Source organism: Hydra vulgaris, chromosome 03 (assembly GCF_038396675.1).
Source record: "Hydra vulgaris chromosome 03, alternate assembly HydraT2T_AEP".
Taxonomy (NCBI): Eukaryota; Metazoa; Cnidaria; class Hydrozoa; order Anthoathecata; family Hydridae; genus Hydra; species Hydra vulgaris.
In genome coordinates this window covers 63,282,501-63,298,080 of record NC_088922.1, presented here as the reverse complement: position 1 = coordinate 63,298,080, position 15,580 = coordinate 63,282,501, and the positions used below count along the sequence as shown (strand labels likewise).

Genomic DNA, 15,580 nt, shown 5'->3' with positions numbered 1-15,580 from the left:
ATTTAATGTTTAACATCGCTAATGGTTAATTTTGTTAATTATTATTCTTTTATTTTTTCATTAAATAGCAACCGCTATATCAAGATAAGATAAATTGCAATAAAGTTACATTTAGAAAACAAAGATTAAATTATATTCAATAACAAACATATCCCATTTGCAATTGCATCTTTTATCTTCTTTGTTACTAAAAATACGCAAATAAATAAAATCGTTGCAAGTGCGATATGATCTTGACACGACCTATTTTTTTAAGTCTCCAATCAATGCTATATTTGGGAAAATGTCTTTATTTAATATAAGCATAGCTTACCCAAGACTTTCACACCCGAATATTACTTATTTCAAGCAAAAAGCTGTCAGAATCCTAGTAACACATAAATAGTAGGTACGAGCGAGATGAGTACCATAATTCTTTAAGTGGAAAACAAAATTTTTATTTGTAAAATAAGATCTATATAAGCTTATAAATAAAAAACTCGGCAGAACTTTAAAATAAAATAAGTTAATAGTAAACCATGTAAAATTTTGAACTGTTTTCAAAAACGATCCTTATGCACCACCAGTACTATATTGGCAATTGTAAATTATAGGACTGGTTGGTTAAGCGGTTAAGTTGAACTTCCAGTTGAGTCAAAATAAAAGTGCATTATATCTGAATTAAAAAAAGAACGGTGTTTACTTTTTCAATACTTTACGAGTACATACGCACTTAAGTGGACTTTAAGACATATAAAACACAAAGCAACAATTGTAGACGTACAAAAAGAAAATCAATTTAAAAATCTTTATTAGAAATTGCGCGATTGTTATTCGAAATTGACATATGTCATTAAGTTATGTACTTGATGATTATTTTGTAACTAATTTGATAATTGCGCTCAACACCTAATTGCAGTTCCGATAGCCATAAATGTACCAAAAGTTCCGCCTCCTTGCAACATAACCTTACCAAGACTGGAGACTAATTCTCGACCTCGAAGACCCATTCTAGAAAAAAAATTTTTAATTATATTTAAAAAAATTAAATATTTATTGGTCAAGTGAAAAAATATAAATTGAAAAAAGGTTTTACAAAATTTGAAAAAAGGTTTAGTAGAAAAATAATGCGGGCTCTTAAAAAAGATGATTATAAAAGACCATATTTGAAGACTTTTATAAAAGAGATATAAAGCATAGATTAGCTTCCAAACGTATTTAGAGGAAACTCAAATCTCTCTCCTTTATTCCTATTATTTAAAAAAAAATTTGTTTAAAATGTAAATTTAGTAAAATAGAAATTTAAAAACGAAAAAAAAAAAAACGAAAAATAACAAACTTTAAACTAAATTTGAATAAATAACAAACTTTAAACTAAATTTAAACCATAAAATTATCGTATTAATGGATCATATATTATTATATAGTAATTACCTAACATATAATCGTACAATTATAATATAAAGCAGATTTAAATTAAATAAACATTAGTAGTAAAATAAACAGTAGAAATGTTTCATTTTTAACAATATAACTAAGATAAACTACATCACAAAAAAAAAAAAAAAAAAAAAAAAAAAAAAAATTATATAATGTTAAATAATTAAACTCAAATGAAAACAATATTTTTTATTGATTATCAGCAAAAATCATGGTCTTGGAAAAAAAATAATTTTAAATATTTTTTTTATATAAAAAATTTATTTATCCATCATTTTATCAATTACTCAGAATATTTAAAACATTTAAAAACAACAATAGTCCATAAAAATAATACAATAGTATTATTTAAAAATTATTAATAAAATATATTATTATATATATAATATATTATTAATAAAAAATACAACAATAGTCCATAAAAATATCATTTTATTAATTACTCAAAATATTTAAAACATATTTAAAAACAACAATAGTCCATAAAAATAGTGAATAGATTTAGGCTACTATTTTAACTACTTTAACTATTTTAAATAGGAAAACATTTGCAAAACTGTGCCAAGTATGTTCCCCAACAACTTTAGCAATGGACTGATTAAGATTTATTTTGTGTCAAGTAGAGCATGGTCATTAGATTCAAGAGACAAATTAGAGCAAAAGATTTTTAAATATATAAACAATAGAATATAATTAAGATAGAAAAGGATTGTTAGAACTTATGAAATAAAATAAAAAATCTAGTAATTTGATAATAATGACCATTGGCATAAGACTACCTTTGACTTCTTGCAAAGTTTGTCTAAAAAACAAGTCACAAACTGTTTGGGTTTGATTTGAGTTTGATATTGACAAAATCATAAGTTTTGAGCTTTGAGTGAAAACTCAGTAACTTGACTATAGATCCATATCATATCAATTTAGAAATTACACTGAAAAGAGTGCAATTTGAAAAAAAGAAGTAAAATAAAGAACAAAGAAAAAGATGATTGAGTGAATTGTTGTTAAAAAAAAATAGTACAAACAAAATCATTCAGAGAACTCAAACCTGGTTTCACAACAAATAGATGAATAATTGTGTTTATATAAACCCAAGGTCAATCATGTGACTAACATGCAATTGGAGCCTTTGTGTCATAAACATAGATATCCAAAGATTAAGAAATTGAATTTAAACTACTCCCACATGCAATATATATGTTGAACTTTGTAAAATTAGTTGGGCAGAGGTAATATTTGAAGAATGAAAATGTTTGTAAAAAAAAAAATCAAAATAATTTGATGGCGATGATGCTTTTTTAAATTCTTTTAAATTTAATATTTTTAATTACTACCTTAAACCTCATTTGTATTATTATTATTACAAACCTCATTTGTATTATTATTATTATACCCTAATAATACATTATCTGTTTATATATATATATATATATATATATATATATATATATATATATATATATATATATATATATATATATATATATATATATATATATATATATATATATATATATATATATATATATTAGGGTGATGACATTATTTCCTGTAACACGAATGAATGAACTTTTGCCTATTAATGACTAAAATGACGTTTATTCCATTGAAATATTGATAAAGGTCATGCACAAACCACTTTGAAATGTTATTTATGTAAGCATTTTAGCATTTTATGTAAATGTATTAACAATATATATATATATATATATATATATATATATATATATATATATATATATATATATATATATATATATATATATATATATATATATATATATATATATATATATATATATATATATATATATATATATATATACTGTATATAACATAAGTCATGAAACCGACTTGTGCAATAATTTATGTAGCAGAGAAATGCATAGAATTTTCCAGAACATCGAATAACGCTGTGTGCTGTCAGCCAGGACAGTGACTTCACGGTAACGTAATTGTTTGGGAAGCTTCTGTAAAGTTCTAAAATTTTCTTCAGCTGTTTTGCAGTCTGCTATAAACTAGTATATAAGTGAGGTGTTCAAAGCGGGTAGTTGAGTTTTAATTATCTTAATTTGGTGTCAACATTATTATTGCCTTATTTTAATTATTGCACATTCTCTATAGTTTAAGTATAAAGAATTCCTTGTATTATTTGGTAAGTTACATTTAACTCTTTCGCAAATTATAATTGAGCATATAATATTTTATTTGTGTCTGCCTTTTTCCTTTTCTATAATCATTATTTGCTTTTTTTGAAATGAAATATATTAACAATAACAGTTCAATTGAAAACTTAATAACAGTTTCTTTAATTTGTTACATAATTAATATTGATGTTAAGGCCTTTCCTATTTCAGTTGCTGAGTAGAAGACAACATGTCGTTTAAGAAGAGCTCTTCTAACACGGAGAAGAACAAGGAAACCTGGACAAAGAACTTAGTCCAGTTTCAAGCCCCATCAAGAAGAGGCAACATGGCAATTTATGAAGCACCCTTGAGCGAATGGAGTCGCATGCTCCTGAAAAACTACATCGTTGGACGCTTCAAATTTCTTGAACCTACTGTCAAAGAAAGGAGAGAGAGGATCGGTTTAATAGCTGTAGAGCTTAAAGACCTATGGAGCAAAACATTAAAATTCCCGCATGTATCTGATCAAGCCATTTGCGCTAAACTAGCAAAACTTATGAAAGACTAGGAGCACTGCAGGAAAAAACAAAACTTTGATTTATTGAATGAACTGTTTGACATGACCAAGATAAAAGGCGAATGGTTGTGCAAAGGTCACATTGGTTATTCGACTGGCAAACCTGCTAGTGCTAATACCATCCACCCATCCAAGCAAAAAAGGGCAATGGAAGCGACAGTGTTTACACTTACCAGCTTAGCACTACCTGATTGTTCCGAAAGTAGCACGGACTCATTTGAGAATAGTACAGACAGTCCTTGGGAGGCATCAATGAGCAAAAGGAAGCATAACCCAACAGGCATTGCAAGACGTCTTGTTACATGCTCACAGCTGTCGTCTCACAGAGCAGCAGTGGTGTGCCGCCAGCTTTCTGGTGAGGAGATTGAAATCCCAACCCCATGTCAATCAGCAATCCACAAGGCTATCTACATGAGAGCTGCTCAGGTGAACAAACACTTGGTGAGCACGCTTCATCTGGAGTAGTGGAGTATACACTTTGACAGCAAACACATTGAGGGCTTTGAATATCAGATTGTAGTCCTCAAGAATGAACCTAAAGAAATTAAGTTGACTGCGCTAAAATTGAAAGATGGGAAAGCTCAAACAATCGCAGAAGGACTCCAGGATGTGTTAGAGGAGTTCAACCTGTGGGGATCAGTTGTGATGATTGTTGCCAATGCAACAAATGTGAATACCGGCAAGACAGGCTTTGTTGTTCGGCTGCAGCAAATGTTCAAAGAGAAAGGTCACCCCAAACCCAAGTTCATCAGTTGCCAGCATTATTTGCTAGACCATGTTATTCACCTGGTCATGGACGATGAGCTCCATAGTTTGACTAAATCACCAAACATCAAGTATTTTTTTGTGCAGGATTTGATGAGCAATTACAATAAATTGAAAGCAACCTTCGGCAAGGGTAAAACTGAGATTAAGGAAACAGGCGGCTGGAGAGATGACATGAAGTTTCTCTACCACCTCATTCATATCTTCCGCCACTTAACTAAAAGGAATGAGATCCCCTTCCTGAATTTTAAACAGATCCCAAACATCAGAATTGCACGCTGGAACTCTCGTGCCATCCTAGCCCTTCTTGCGTTTATTCTGATGACAGAAACCCGGTTGCGTAAAATCAGTTCATTCATTTCTTACTCGTGGACTGACCATTGGTTCAGCAGTCAATTATTCCGCGTTGAAGATTTTGAAGAACTATCCAAAGCTCTGAATGACTACCCAAAAGCTCTCAATTGCTTGAAAACCCACTGGAAAACAGATGACTCTCCAATCAACATTGCCCAAAGCAAGCAGTGCTGCGAGCATGCCATCAAAGCTATGCAAGAACTGCACGACTACTGCCACAACAAGAACAACCTCCCACTGAGATTCATCCTCTCTAATGACATTATCGTGAATATTTGACTTCCTTGTGGGTTTGATGATCCTATATAATGTTGTATGCATGTGACTCTACAGCTTGTGTTCAATTTTGTATCTGCTTACAGTGACTTCAAAAATTTGGCCAAAAAGCAAATAAATAAAATTCTTAAAAACATTTTGAGCGTGAGGTTTTTTTATCAAACCGCCTTGAATGTAATACTTTATTTAATCTTAAATAAAAGCTCATCAAATTATGATACAGGGAAACGAGGTTGTATAAAAGTCATCACCCTAACATATATATATATATATATATATATATATATATATATATATATATATATATATATATATATATATATATATATATATATATATATATATATATATATATATATATATATATATATATATATATATATATATATATATAAATTAGTAAAAAACACTTATCTAACTTTTATCTTCTACTTGAAGTTTCACCATTGCGGGATCATCAGGAAAAGTTCTTCCTGATGATCCAGAGATGACCCAGAGGAGAACTCTTCCTGATGATCCAGCAATGGTGAAACTTCAAGTAGAAGATAAAAGTTAGATAAGTGTTTTTTACTAATTTATTATTGCTCTGTTCTTTAAGAACATTGAGCACCCTATTTGTAAAATACACTAACATAATTTACATATATTTATATATATATATTTATATATATATATATATTTATATATATATATATATATATATATATATATATATATATATATATATATATATATATATATATATATATATATATATATATTATAACATTTAATTTTTATTTCATGGTATGATCTTTTTATTTCTCCTAAAAATAAAGCAGAGTTATTTGCGAAGAAATCTTACTCTAATTAAACATATTAACCCATTGTTAAACATCCAAATCACTCTGGCTTTCAATGCTTAAGTTAATTTTTAATTAAACAGTTCTAGAGTAAGTGCTTCAGACAATATTTCCATCATAGTTTTAAAAAAGTGTTCTCCAGAACTCTCTTCAATTTTTGCTAAATTTTTAAAAAGTGCTTTGGCTTCCCAAACTATTCTTTACTCTTGTTAAACGATTAGTCTTCACTCTGTTACTAGTTTCTTTATATAAAGGTTGTGAAATTAATAAATTATTTATTTCCAAAAAAAATATGGCATCCCTATATTGATAAAAAACAACCCTCTTACTCTCAGACAAAGTCAAAAAGTACATTGTAAATGTAATTAGACTTGCTTTATCTGCCAAGCTTGAGCCACTCTCCTATTGTTGCAAGGTTGCATTTCTTTCTTTTTTCTACAAATACTAGCATGGTCAATGCTCAAATGAGCTATCATCTTCATTATGATAAACCAAAACTCATTCTTGCTTGGCTTCTTATTCAGCAAGTCGCATCCTTTTACTGTATCTGTCCCTTCATGCTCTAAAAAATTTTATTAATCCAGTTTTCTTCCTTGCACATCAAAAAAATCTTATAACTCTTAGCCATCTTTATGTTTTCTTTTATATACAACCTACAATTTTTTAAGTCCTCAGTTGACTTTTTCCTATTTTTTACTTATTCTATATTTTAAAGTAACTCATAACTTATTAGTGGTTGCTTGCAATCTAGTTGGAAGTAAATTAGAGTTTAAAAATATATAAATATATGCCAGTATTTAATATATAGTATGTAAGCATAATATTATAATATATAAAGTATTATAAATTTTTTTCTAGCCCGGGCTATCAACCTCTGCTAAATTTTATAATTTGACAGGGCTGGGTTTGAAAAAAGTCTCATTTTTAGCCGGGGACAGGGCAGAGCCCCAGTTACTTACTAGTGCAAATAGCACACAATTAGTCAAGATCAAGAAATAAAAGAAGGGAAATCATAGATAACTTGAAAAAAGGAAAATCATAGACACTTATGTCACTATGTGGTCAGGACCATCATCAGAATAGATAAACAAAACTAGTTTTATTTTAGCAGCTTCAGATATAAAATTTGCTAATTTAGTCGCTTGTCCAATTGGAGAAGGGTTCAATGTCTTAGCTGTCTTTAAATTCCACATTTACTTGGCCATCGTACCAAGACACAGATTTTTTTCTGGTATATCGACAACCAGTGACACAGATGGAATCATACTGAACCGTTTGAAGTCATGATCATTAACCTGAAACAACGTTTTTCCATGAACAAGCATCAAGCAACCTCACTAGGCCGATGCTACTGGACATGAAGGTTCTCATACTTTAATCCTATGCTTGTCATCAGCACAAACTAGTATAGATACATCCCTTAAAAAAATACAAGAAACAAAATATACAAGCTGCATAATGAGAATCAGGGTGTTGCTTACGCCATTGTCTTTGCATTCTTTTCACATTCAAAACCTTTGTGTACCTCTGTGAAGTTTTTTTTTCTTTTCCAATTGCAGTTTGTGCTGGCATAAACTGCAATTGGATGTATGATTTAGATGAGTATCACAAGATAGTTTAATTGCAACTTGATCTCGAAAATCTCTAAATGAAACTGCTTTTAATAAATGTTCAACTTGTAAATGTCGCCTATCATCTACAACAATATGGATGTCTTTTTCAGGAAACTCCTTTGGTTTAGCCGAAAATAGCACCCTCAAGACGCGATTGTCTCAGGAAATGCCTTGTTTATTTAATTTTGTTCAAAATTATTGACTTGTAAATTCATGACTTTTGAAGGTAAAATGAAGACTGTTGCCCAAAACTCAGAGTAAAAAGTTTAATTGTATATCATTATTTTATCTTAAGTCTACTGAAAAAAATTGTCTCTCTAATACTTGATCAAAATTTGCGTTCAAAAATTGTGTCTTTTTAGAAAAACTTAAATTTTGTAACGAAAGCAATTGAAATGTTTTTAAAAAACATCAAATAGTGTTATTTATTGATTAGTTTAGTACATTTATAATCATGGGCTAAGGGAGAGCCAGGGGGCCTCTAACCAACTCTGCCCCCACCCCCTACCCCCACACCCCAATATCCCTGGATTTTTTATTTTTTTAATACTTAAAATGAAATAAAAACATAATTTTCTTTAGTTAAAGTTAGACAAAAAATTTATTTTCATTATTTCAAATTGATAATTACTTACCTCATATTTCAAAGTAAGCACTCAAAACTGAGATCTTTTCATGATTTTAAAAATCATAAATTTTAAAACCAAAGATATTGAAATGTTTTTTAAAACATTTTAACAATCAATATCTTTATGGTATTATTTAGTAGTTTAAAACTAATATAGTCATTGACATAATAAGGTGGACAGTGGGATTTATTTAAACCCCCCTTCCATCCAAGGATTTGAAAAAAAGAAAAAATGAAAGACAAATTCTAAATGCAAAATAGGTTAATAAAATTACAACAAAATTATTTTAAATGTATTTAATTTTGTTGTTGTAACCAACTGCTTATATTCTCCAAATCTAAATCAGATATGTTGTATGTACAACCTGCTATTGTTGTGGGTGTAGAATAGAGTGTATTAGGCATATAAATTCAGAATTAAACACTGAACTATCGTCTTTTCTTATTGGCCAAAAGAAGTTTTTACCTGGTCCATGGGGATGCATGAATCTAACTTTTATATCAAGCTCACTTACATCTTCAGCTATCCCTACCCACCAAAATCCGTCATAAAAACATGCAATATAATCTTTTTTTTTATTGTTTAATGAAATCTCTTTATTATTTTTGCTTTTTGGAATGATATCAAATATTTCAATACATGTATCAATACCTATTTTTTTATAACTTATACCATTTTTATAACCAATACCATCACAGGGGGATTTACCATGACTGGTAACAAAAAATATCCATTCAGCATTTAAATCAAAGTCTTTACTGTAATGACAAAAATTGATAAAGTTTTTAAATTTTTTAAATTGTGCTGCTTAACCTTTCGAAAAGTATTTCACATTTGATACACCAGGTAGATTTTCTTTGATATATCTAGTTTTATCTTCCTGAGTCTTGTAAATAAATTTTTTTGGCATTTGCGCCTTATGGCAATAAGAGTCAGTCTCTGAAATATTTTTTACTTCATACATTAAAATGTCTAGATCACGGCCATTGTTGATGTTGTTTGAAAAGGGGCTTTTTATTTCTGTTGCTAAAGAAGTTTCTTTAACGTTATATGCTAATGAGACTATTTTTGCAACTCTGTCAATAATGTTCTCAAACTTTTATTGTGCTGCAGGCAATTTGCAGTGATTTAAAAGACTAGTTTCACTGGTGAAATTCCAAGCAATTCTATAGCGTTATCTAACTTAACTTTTTTTTTCACTTTTTTATTCCCATTCCTCGTATGAATTTAAACCTTCATCAGTTTCTACTGCTTTTTTGTAACATTTACTGCAGAACTTCCAATCTAGGGTTACTTTGGCGTTGTTTTTCTTTTAATTTTCATATCAATTCTGTTGTAATTAATATTGAGTTTTATACCTTTTATAGCAATTGTTTAACTTTCCTTGTGTGTTCCAAAAGGATTGCAACACTTTGAAATTTTGCTCTTAAAATATTTTCCATAGAAATGCTCATGATAACAACATAATTCTTACTGAACAATATTTTTTCTTTAACTTTGCTCGCCATATTATTTCTTCCTGTAATTCGCAAGGAAGATCTTTAAATTGAACAAAACCTTGTTTTCTAGAAAATCCAGTTTTGTGGCAATGAATGTTAAGACTATTAATCATTATTTCAATTCAAATCGGTGAATGTTAAGCATTCACTGATTTGAATTGAAATAATGAAAATAAATTGTTTCTCAAACTTAAACCAAAAAAAAAATGTTTTTAAATTGAATTTTAATAATTATTTATAATTAATTCATTTCAAGTATAAAAAAAAATCCAGGGAGATTGGGGTGTGGGGGTTAGAGCATGATATAATTAAAAAATTATATTATGCTCTATGGGGGGAAGCGGTTCAGTGGTTTTAGGACAACTCATACAAAACTTGCTACTAAAGTGTACTAAAATACAATTTTGTAAAAAGGAGGAGGGAGGAGTCAAGAACTGTCAAATATTGCGTGACCTAAATTATGGACAACCCCTAATAAATAGATTTTATTAATTCCTCAGCTGTTTATTATACTAAGTGTGTATAACAGTTCAGTGTGTCACGCTAAAATGTACAATATACTAAGCAAATTGATTATCTTTGAGAATGTGAATTTAAAATATCTACAGAGAGTGATGATACTTTCTTTTTCTATGTTCAAATCTTTTTATGTTTAAATCTTTCAGGTTTATTGTAATTCGTGAATTGATAAGATACTTTTGGTATCCCACAATATTGCACAGCAAACTTTACATTATGCCCATCAATACTATAATACACCTGTTAGAATACTTATTGTGTTAAAACCCATATTTGAACTTATTTCTGAAGATGTCCTTTTAAATTCATTCTTTTCTATACATTTTATCAATGAATTAAATAAACTTTTTTTATTGCATCGATTTTTAAGAACTAGAATTGTTATATATATATATATATATATATATATATATATATATATATATATATATATATATATATATATATATATATTGTTGTCAGATCAGGTTATCCTGGTACTGGTAACATGTAACCCAATGCAATCTGCTTCATGTCCTGCTGCCTTGTAGGATAAAGGCTAGGAGATGCTAACTCCGATTTAAAACACCCCCTGCCTTGGGGCTCTTGGTTGAGTAAAGGCTAGAGATGGTGTCTCGATAAAAATACTCATCTTGGGCAGATGTTAAATGCACCCAGCTACTGTCTTGTAGAAGGCCACCTAGGCAAAGACTTAAGGGGTAAACAGTTTCTATCTGTTGACCAGCCTCGCACCCCTTCTTCATCTATTAGGCTGGCGCAGATGTATTTTTAATACATTGTTTCCAGTTTAGGATGTTGAATGCTGGATCTTCTTGACTCAATGCATGGGTTTTGCTTGTGTCTCTGTTTGTATGACTAGGCAACTCATACCTACCTACATAGACCTACTTGTTCTATTCTCTCCTAATGAGGGTACAGCTCTAAAACTCAGTTTTATGGTTCTGAGGCCGGCTGGTAGTCAGGTTTCCAGAACTCCGTGGTAGCTCTCAGAGAGGCTGATTCCATCAACAGCTGAAAAATATCAAAGTATTAACAGTGCCGTGTTGCGAATGGATGGTGTCCCTGTTTGTACTTTTGGTGTGCATTGCGGAGGCCACACTTGGAGCCCTTTGTTACGGCTTAGGGTTTATTAGTAGTAATGAGACAATTGCTTGGGCTATTAAACAGTGTTCAGAGTACATCTACGCTTTGAGTCAAGTTCTTCAATCTAATTTAAAAATGAATAAAGTACCAAAAACTACAAAACACAAAAAACCATCATCATCACCAAGTTCTCTAAACCTATCATTCAGTAATATTCGTGGTCTTTGAAGTAACTTTTCTTCTGTTGAGTCTTATCTCTTGCAAAGTTCACCAGATCTTCCTCTGATTCGTAAAGACACCAATAGTCACATGCTTGGCCTGGGCATTTACATTCGTAAGAATTCACCTGTTTGTCGTGAAACTAGGTTTGAATCCACAGACTATTCTTTCATGTGCTTTCGTTTAGCACCACTTCACTCTATTGCCTTTCTCTTTGTTCTATATCGCTCTCCTTCATCTCAAGACTGCACACTTTTTTTCACACATTTCTGATTATATTGACCGAGCCCTCTCTTTTTATCCAACAGCTAATATAGTTGTTGTTGGTGACTTTAATGCTCACCACTCTGAATGGCTTGGCTCTAGTGTCAGTGATTCGGCAGGCATTAAAGCCCACAACATTTTTAATCTCTCTAAAACTAATATCTCATTCTTCTTCATCACCTGAATCCCCCTATTATCGAACCTCTTACAACTACAGTAAAGCTGACTGGGATTCTCTCCGTGATTTTCTTCGTAATGGCCCTTGGGTAGAACTTTTTCGTCTTCCTGTCAACAAATGTGCTTTTTACATAACTTCGTGGATTCAGGCTTGCATGGAATCTTTTATTCCCTCTCGTCAATTCCAGGACAAGCCTCATTCTCTTCCATGGTAGCCTCATTCTCTTCCATGGTTTCCTCACACTGTGCTGCTGCGATTACCAATCGAAACCGTTACTTCCATATTTATCAGCAAAACAATTCTCAAGGAAACAGGCGTCTGTTTATTACCGCTAGAAACAATTGTAAAAAAGTTTTGTCTAATCCCAAAACCCGCTATTCTCAGGTCATGAAATTTCATATCTCATCTCAAAAATTAGGCTCTCGTGACTTCTAGAGAATCTTTAATAATATCAATAATAAGGGCAAATCTATAATTCCACCTCTCTTGTATGGTTCAGACTTTGTCACCTCACCTAAAGACAAAGCTGAATTGTTTGCTAAAAACTTTGCATCAATATCATCTCTTGATTTCACTAGTTGCTTTCTACCTCATATTGCTAACAAACAAGTTGATCCATTGCTTGACATTCATATCACTCCAGCATCTGTATCTAAAGTGATTTCCTGCCTAGACTCTTCTACAGCTTGTGGCCCGGACAACATACCTGTTATTGTCTTGCAGAAGTGTTTTCCAGAGCTGTCGTCTATACTCTTAAAACTATTCAACAAGTGCTTATCAGAGTCTTGCTTTCCAGCCTGCTGGAAAGCGGCATCTGTTATCCCTATCTTCAAAAATTCTGGAGAGCGATCTGATTCATCTAACTACCGTCCCATTAGTCTTCTTCCTATCATAAGCAAGGTTTTTGAATCTTTAATTAACAAACACTTAAATTCTCATCTTGAATCTAATAACTTACTTTCTGACCATCAATATGGATTTCGATCTTCTTGTTCTACAGCTGATTTGTTAACAGTAATAACTGACAGGTTTTATCGTGCATTAGATAAAGGTGGAGAGGTTAAGGCCATCGCTCTCGACATTTCAAAAGCTTTTGATAAAGATTGGCATGCTGGTCTTCTCCATAATCTTTTTTCTTATAGTGTATCCGGCAACATCTTTAAGATCATTGAATCCTTCCTTTCCAATCGTAGCATAAAAGTTGTCCTCGATGGACAACACTCTTCTTCTTATTCTGTAACTTCAAGGGTTCCTCAAGGTTCTATCCTTGGCCCTATACTCTTTTTAATCTACATTAACGATCTTCCAGATACTCTCTCATCCAAGGTGACATTGTTTGCTGATGACACTACCATTTATTCTTGTCGTGATAAAAAACCAACACTCTCTGATTGCTTGGAGGGGGCATTTGAACTTGAAAAGTATCTCACTTCTGCTACAGCATGGGGCTCACAGTGGCTGGTGAACTTTAATTCAGATAAAACTCAATTTTTTTCAGCCAATCGTTATCGCAATAATTTAGATCTTTTTATATTTATGAACAGTGATGTACTCGATGAGTCACCTACTCTTCATCTTCTAGGATTAACTCTTACTTCCAATCTTTCTTGGAAACCATATATCAAATCAGTTTATGCGGTATATGCGGTATATATCAGTATATGCGGTAGTGGTGTAGTGGTAAGAGCGTTCGCTTTGTAAGCGAGAGGTTCAGAGTTCGACTCCCACCATGTCCCTGGAAGTACCGCGCTCAACTTAGTTTCTCTGCGCAGCGGCCTTGCTCGGCAAGGTTCGTGTTTCGGAGTTAAAGAGTTGAGAGAGGGTTGCACCAGGAATAATGACTAAAAAAAAAATATAAAAAAAAAAAAAAAAATGAGTATCCTCCTCGACTGTAGTGGCCCTCGGGCCTTGGGGAGGTTAATAATCTAAAAAAAATAAAAAAATAAAAAAGTTGCAAAATTAGCATCTCCTAAGGTTGCATCTCTTTATCGAGCTCGTCACTTTCTTACTTTGGATTCTATTCTTTATCTCTATAAATCTCAAATCCGGCCTTGTATGGAATATTGTTGCCATATCTGGGGCGGATCCTCTAATGATGCCCTTTCTCTTTTAGACAAGGTGCAAAAACGCGTTGTAAACATAGTTGGACCTGCTCTTGCAGCCAACCTCCAACCATTATCACATCGTTGTAATGTTGCTTCTCTTTCTCTTTTCTACAAATACTATAATGGACACTGCTCTATAGAGCTAGCGTCTCTTGTGCCATCTACTATAATTCATTCTCGTGTTACTCGTCATTCAATTAAGTCTCATCTTTTTTCTGTGAATGTTCCTAAGTGCTCCAAAAACGCTTATTCGTCTAGTTTTTTTCCTCGAACATCATCTCTTTGGAATTCGCTTCCTTCATCTTGCTTTCCTGACTCAAACAATTTGCGATCCTTTAAGTCGTCTGTCAATAGTTATCTTGCTCTACAATCTTCATCTTTTCTCTTTCAGTAACTTCCAACTTTAATTAGTGGCTGCTTGCAGCCTTGTTGGAAACGAAGATGTTTAAAAATATATATATATATACATATATATATATATATATATATATATATATATATATATATATATATATATATATATATATATATATATATAACATGGAGATATGGATATATATGTATATGGAGATGTGATATATAACATATGGAGATATATAACATAGAAATATGGATACATATATACATATATATGTATATATATATATATATATATATATATATATAAATATATATGTATGTATATATATATAAATAAATAAATATATATATATATATATATATATATATATATATATATATATATATATATATATATATATATATATATATATATATATATATATATTATACTTTATATATTTAATACATGTGTGTGTATGTGTGTGTATATATGTGTGTGTGTGTGTCTGTCTGTTAAAATATAGGAGGTTCATTTGTCTATTCAATTTAAATAGGCAAATGAACCACCAATAATAAATATGAAAAACTAGAAAAAAATTAAACATCCTCCTTATAAAAATTGAAATACGGAAACCATCCACAAGGTAGAGGTTTTCCGGAGATATTCCTACTTTGCACTTTTCCAAAAAATGGTTGGATAAATGCTGATTTATTTCATTCTTAGAGCTTAAAACCATATTATACAACCCTTGAACAGTTTACTCTTCATC

The 15,580-nt window shown here is 31.0% G+C and overlaps 1 protein-coding gene across 1 annotated transcript in view; it reads right to left on the bottom strand.

The window, feature by feature from the left end:
• Positions 1 to 749: 749 nt before the first annotated feature.
• The window catches only part of LOC124808402 (reactive oxygen species modulator 1), a 19,931-nt gene continuing 5,100 nt past the window's right edge, over positions 750 to 15,580 (bottom strand). Inside the window, exon 3 of the mRNA XM_065793959.1 lies at positions 750 to 990. Coding sequence (XP_065650031.1) covers positions 882 to 990 — 109 coding nt within the window. The 3' untranslated portion in view covers positions 750 to 881. The remainder of the gene's footprint in view (positions 991 to 15,580) is intronic.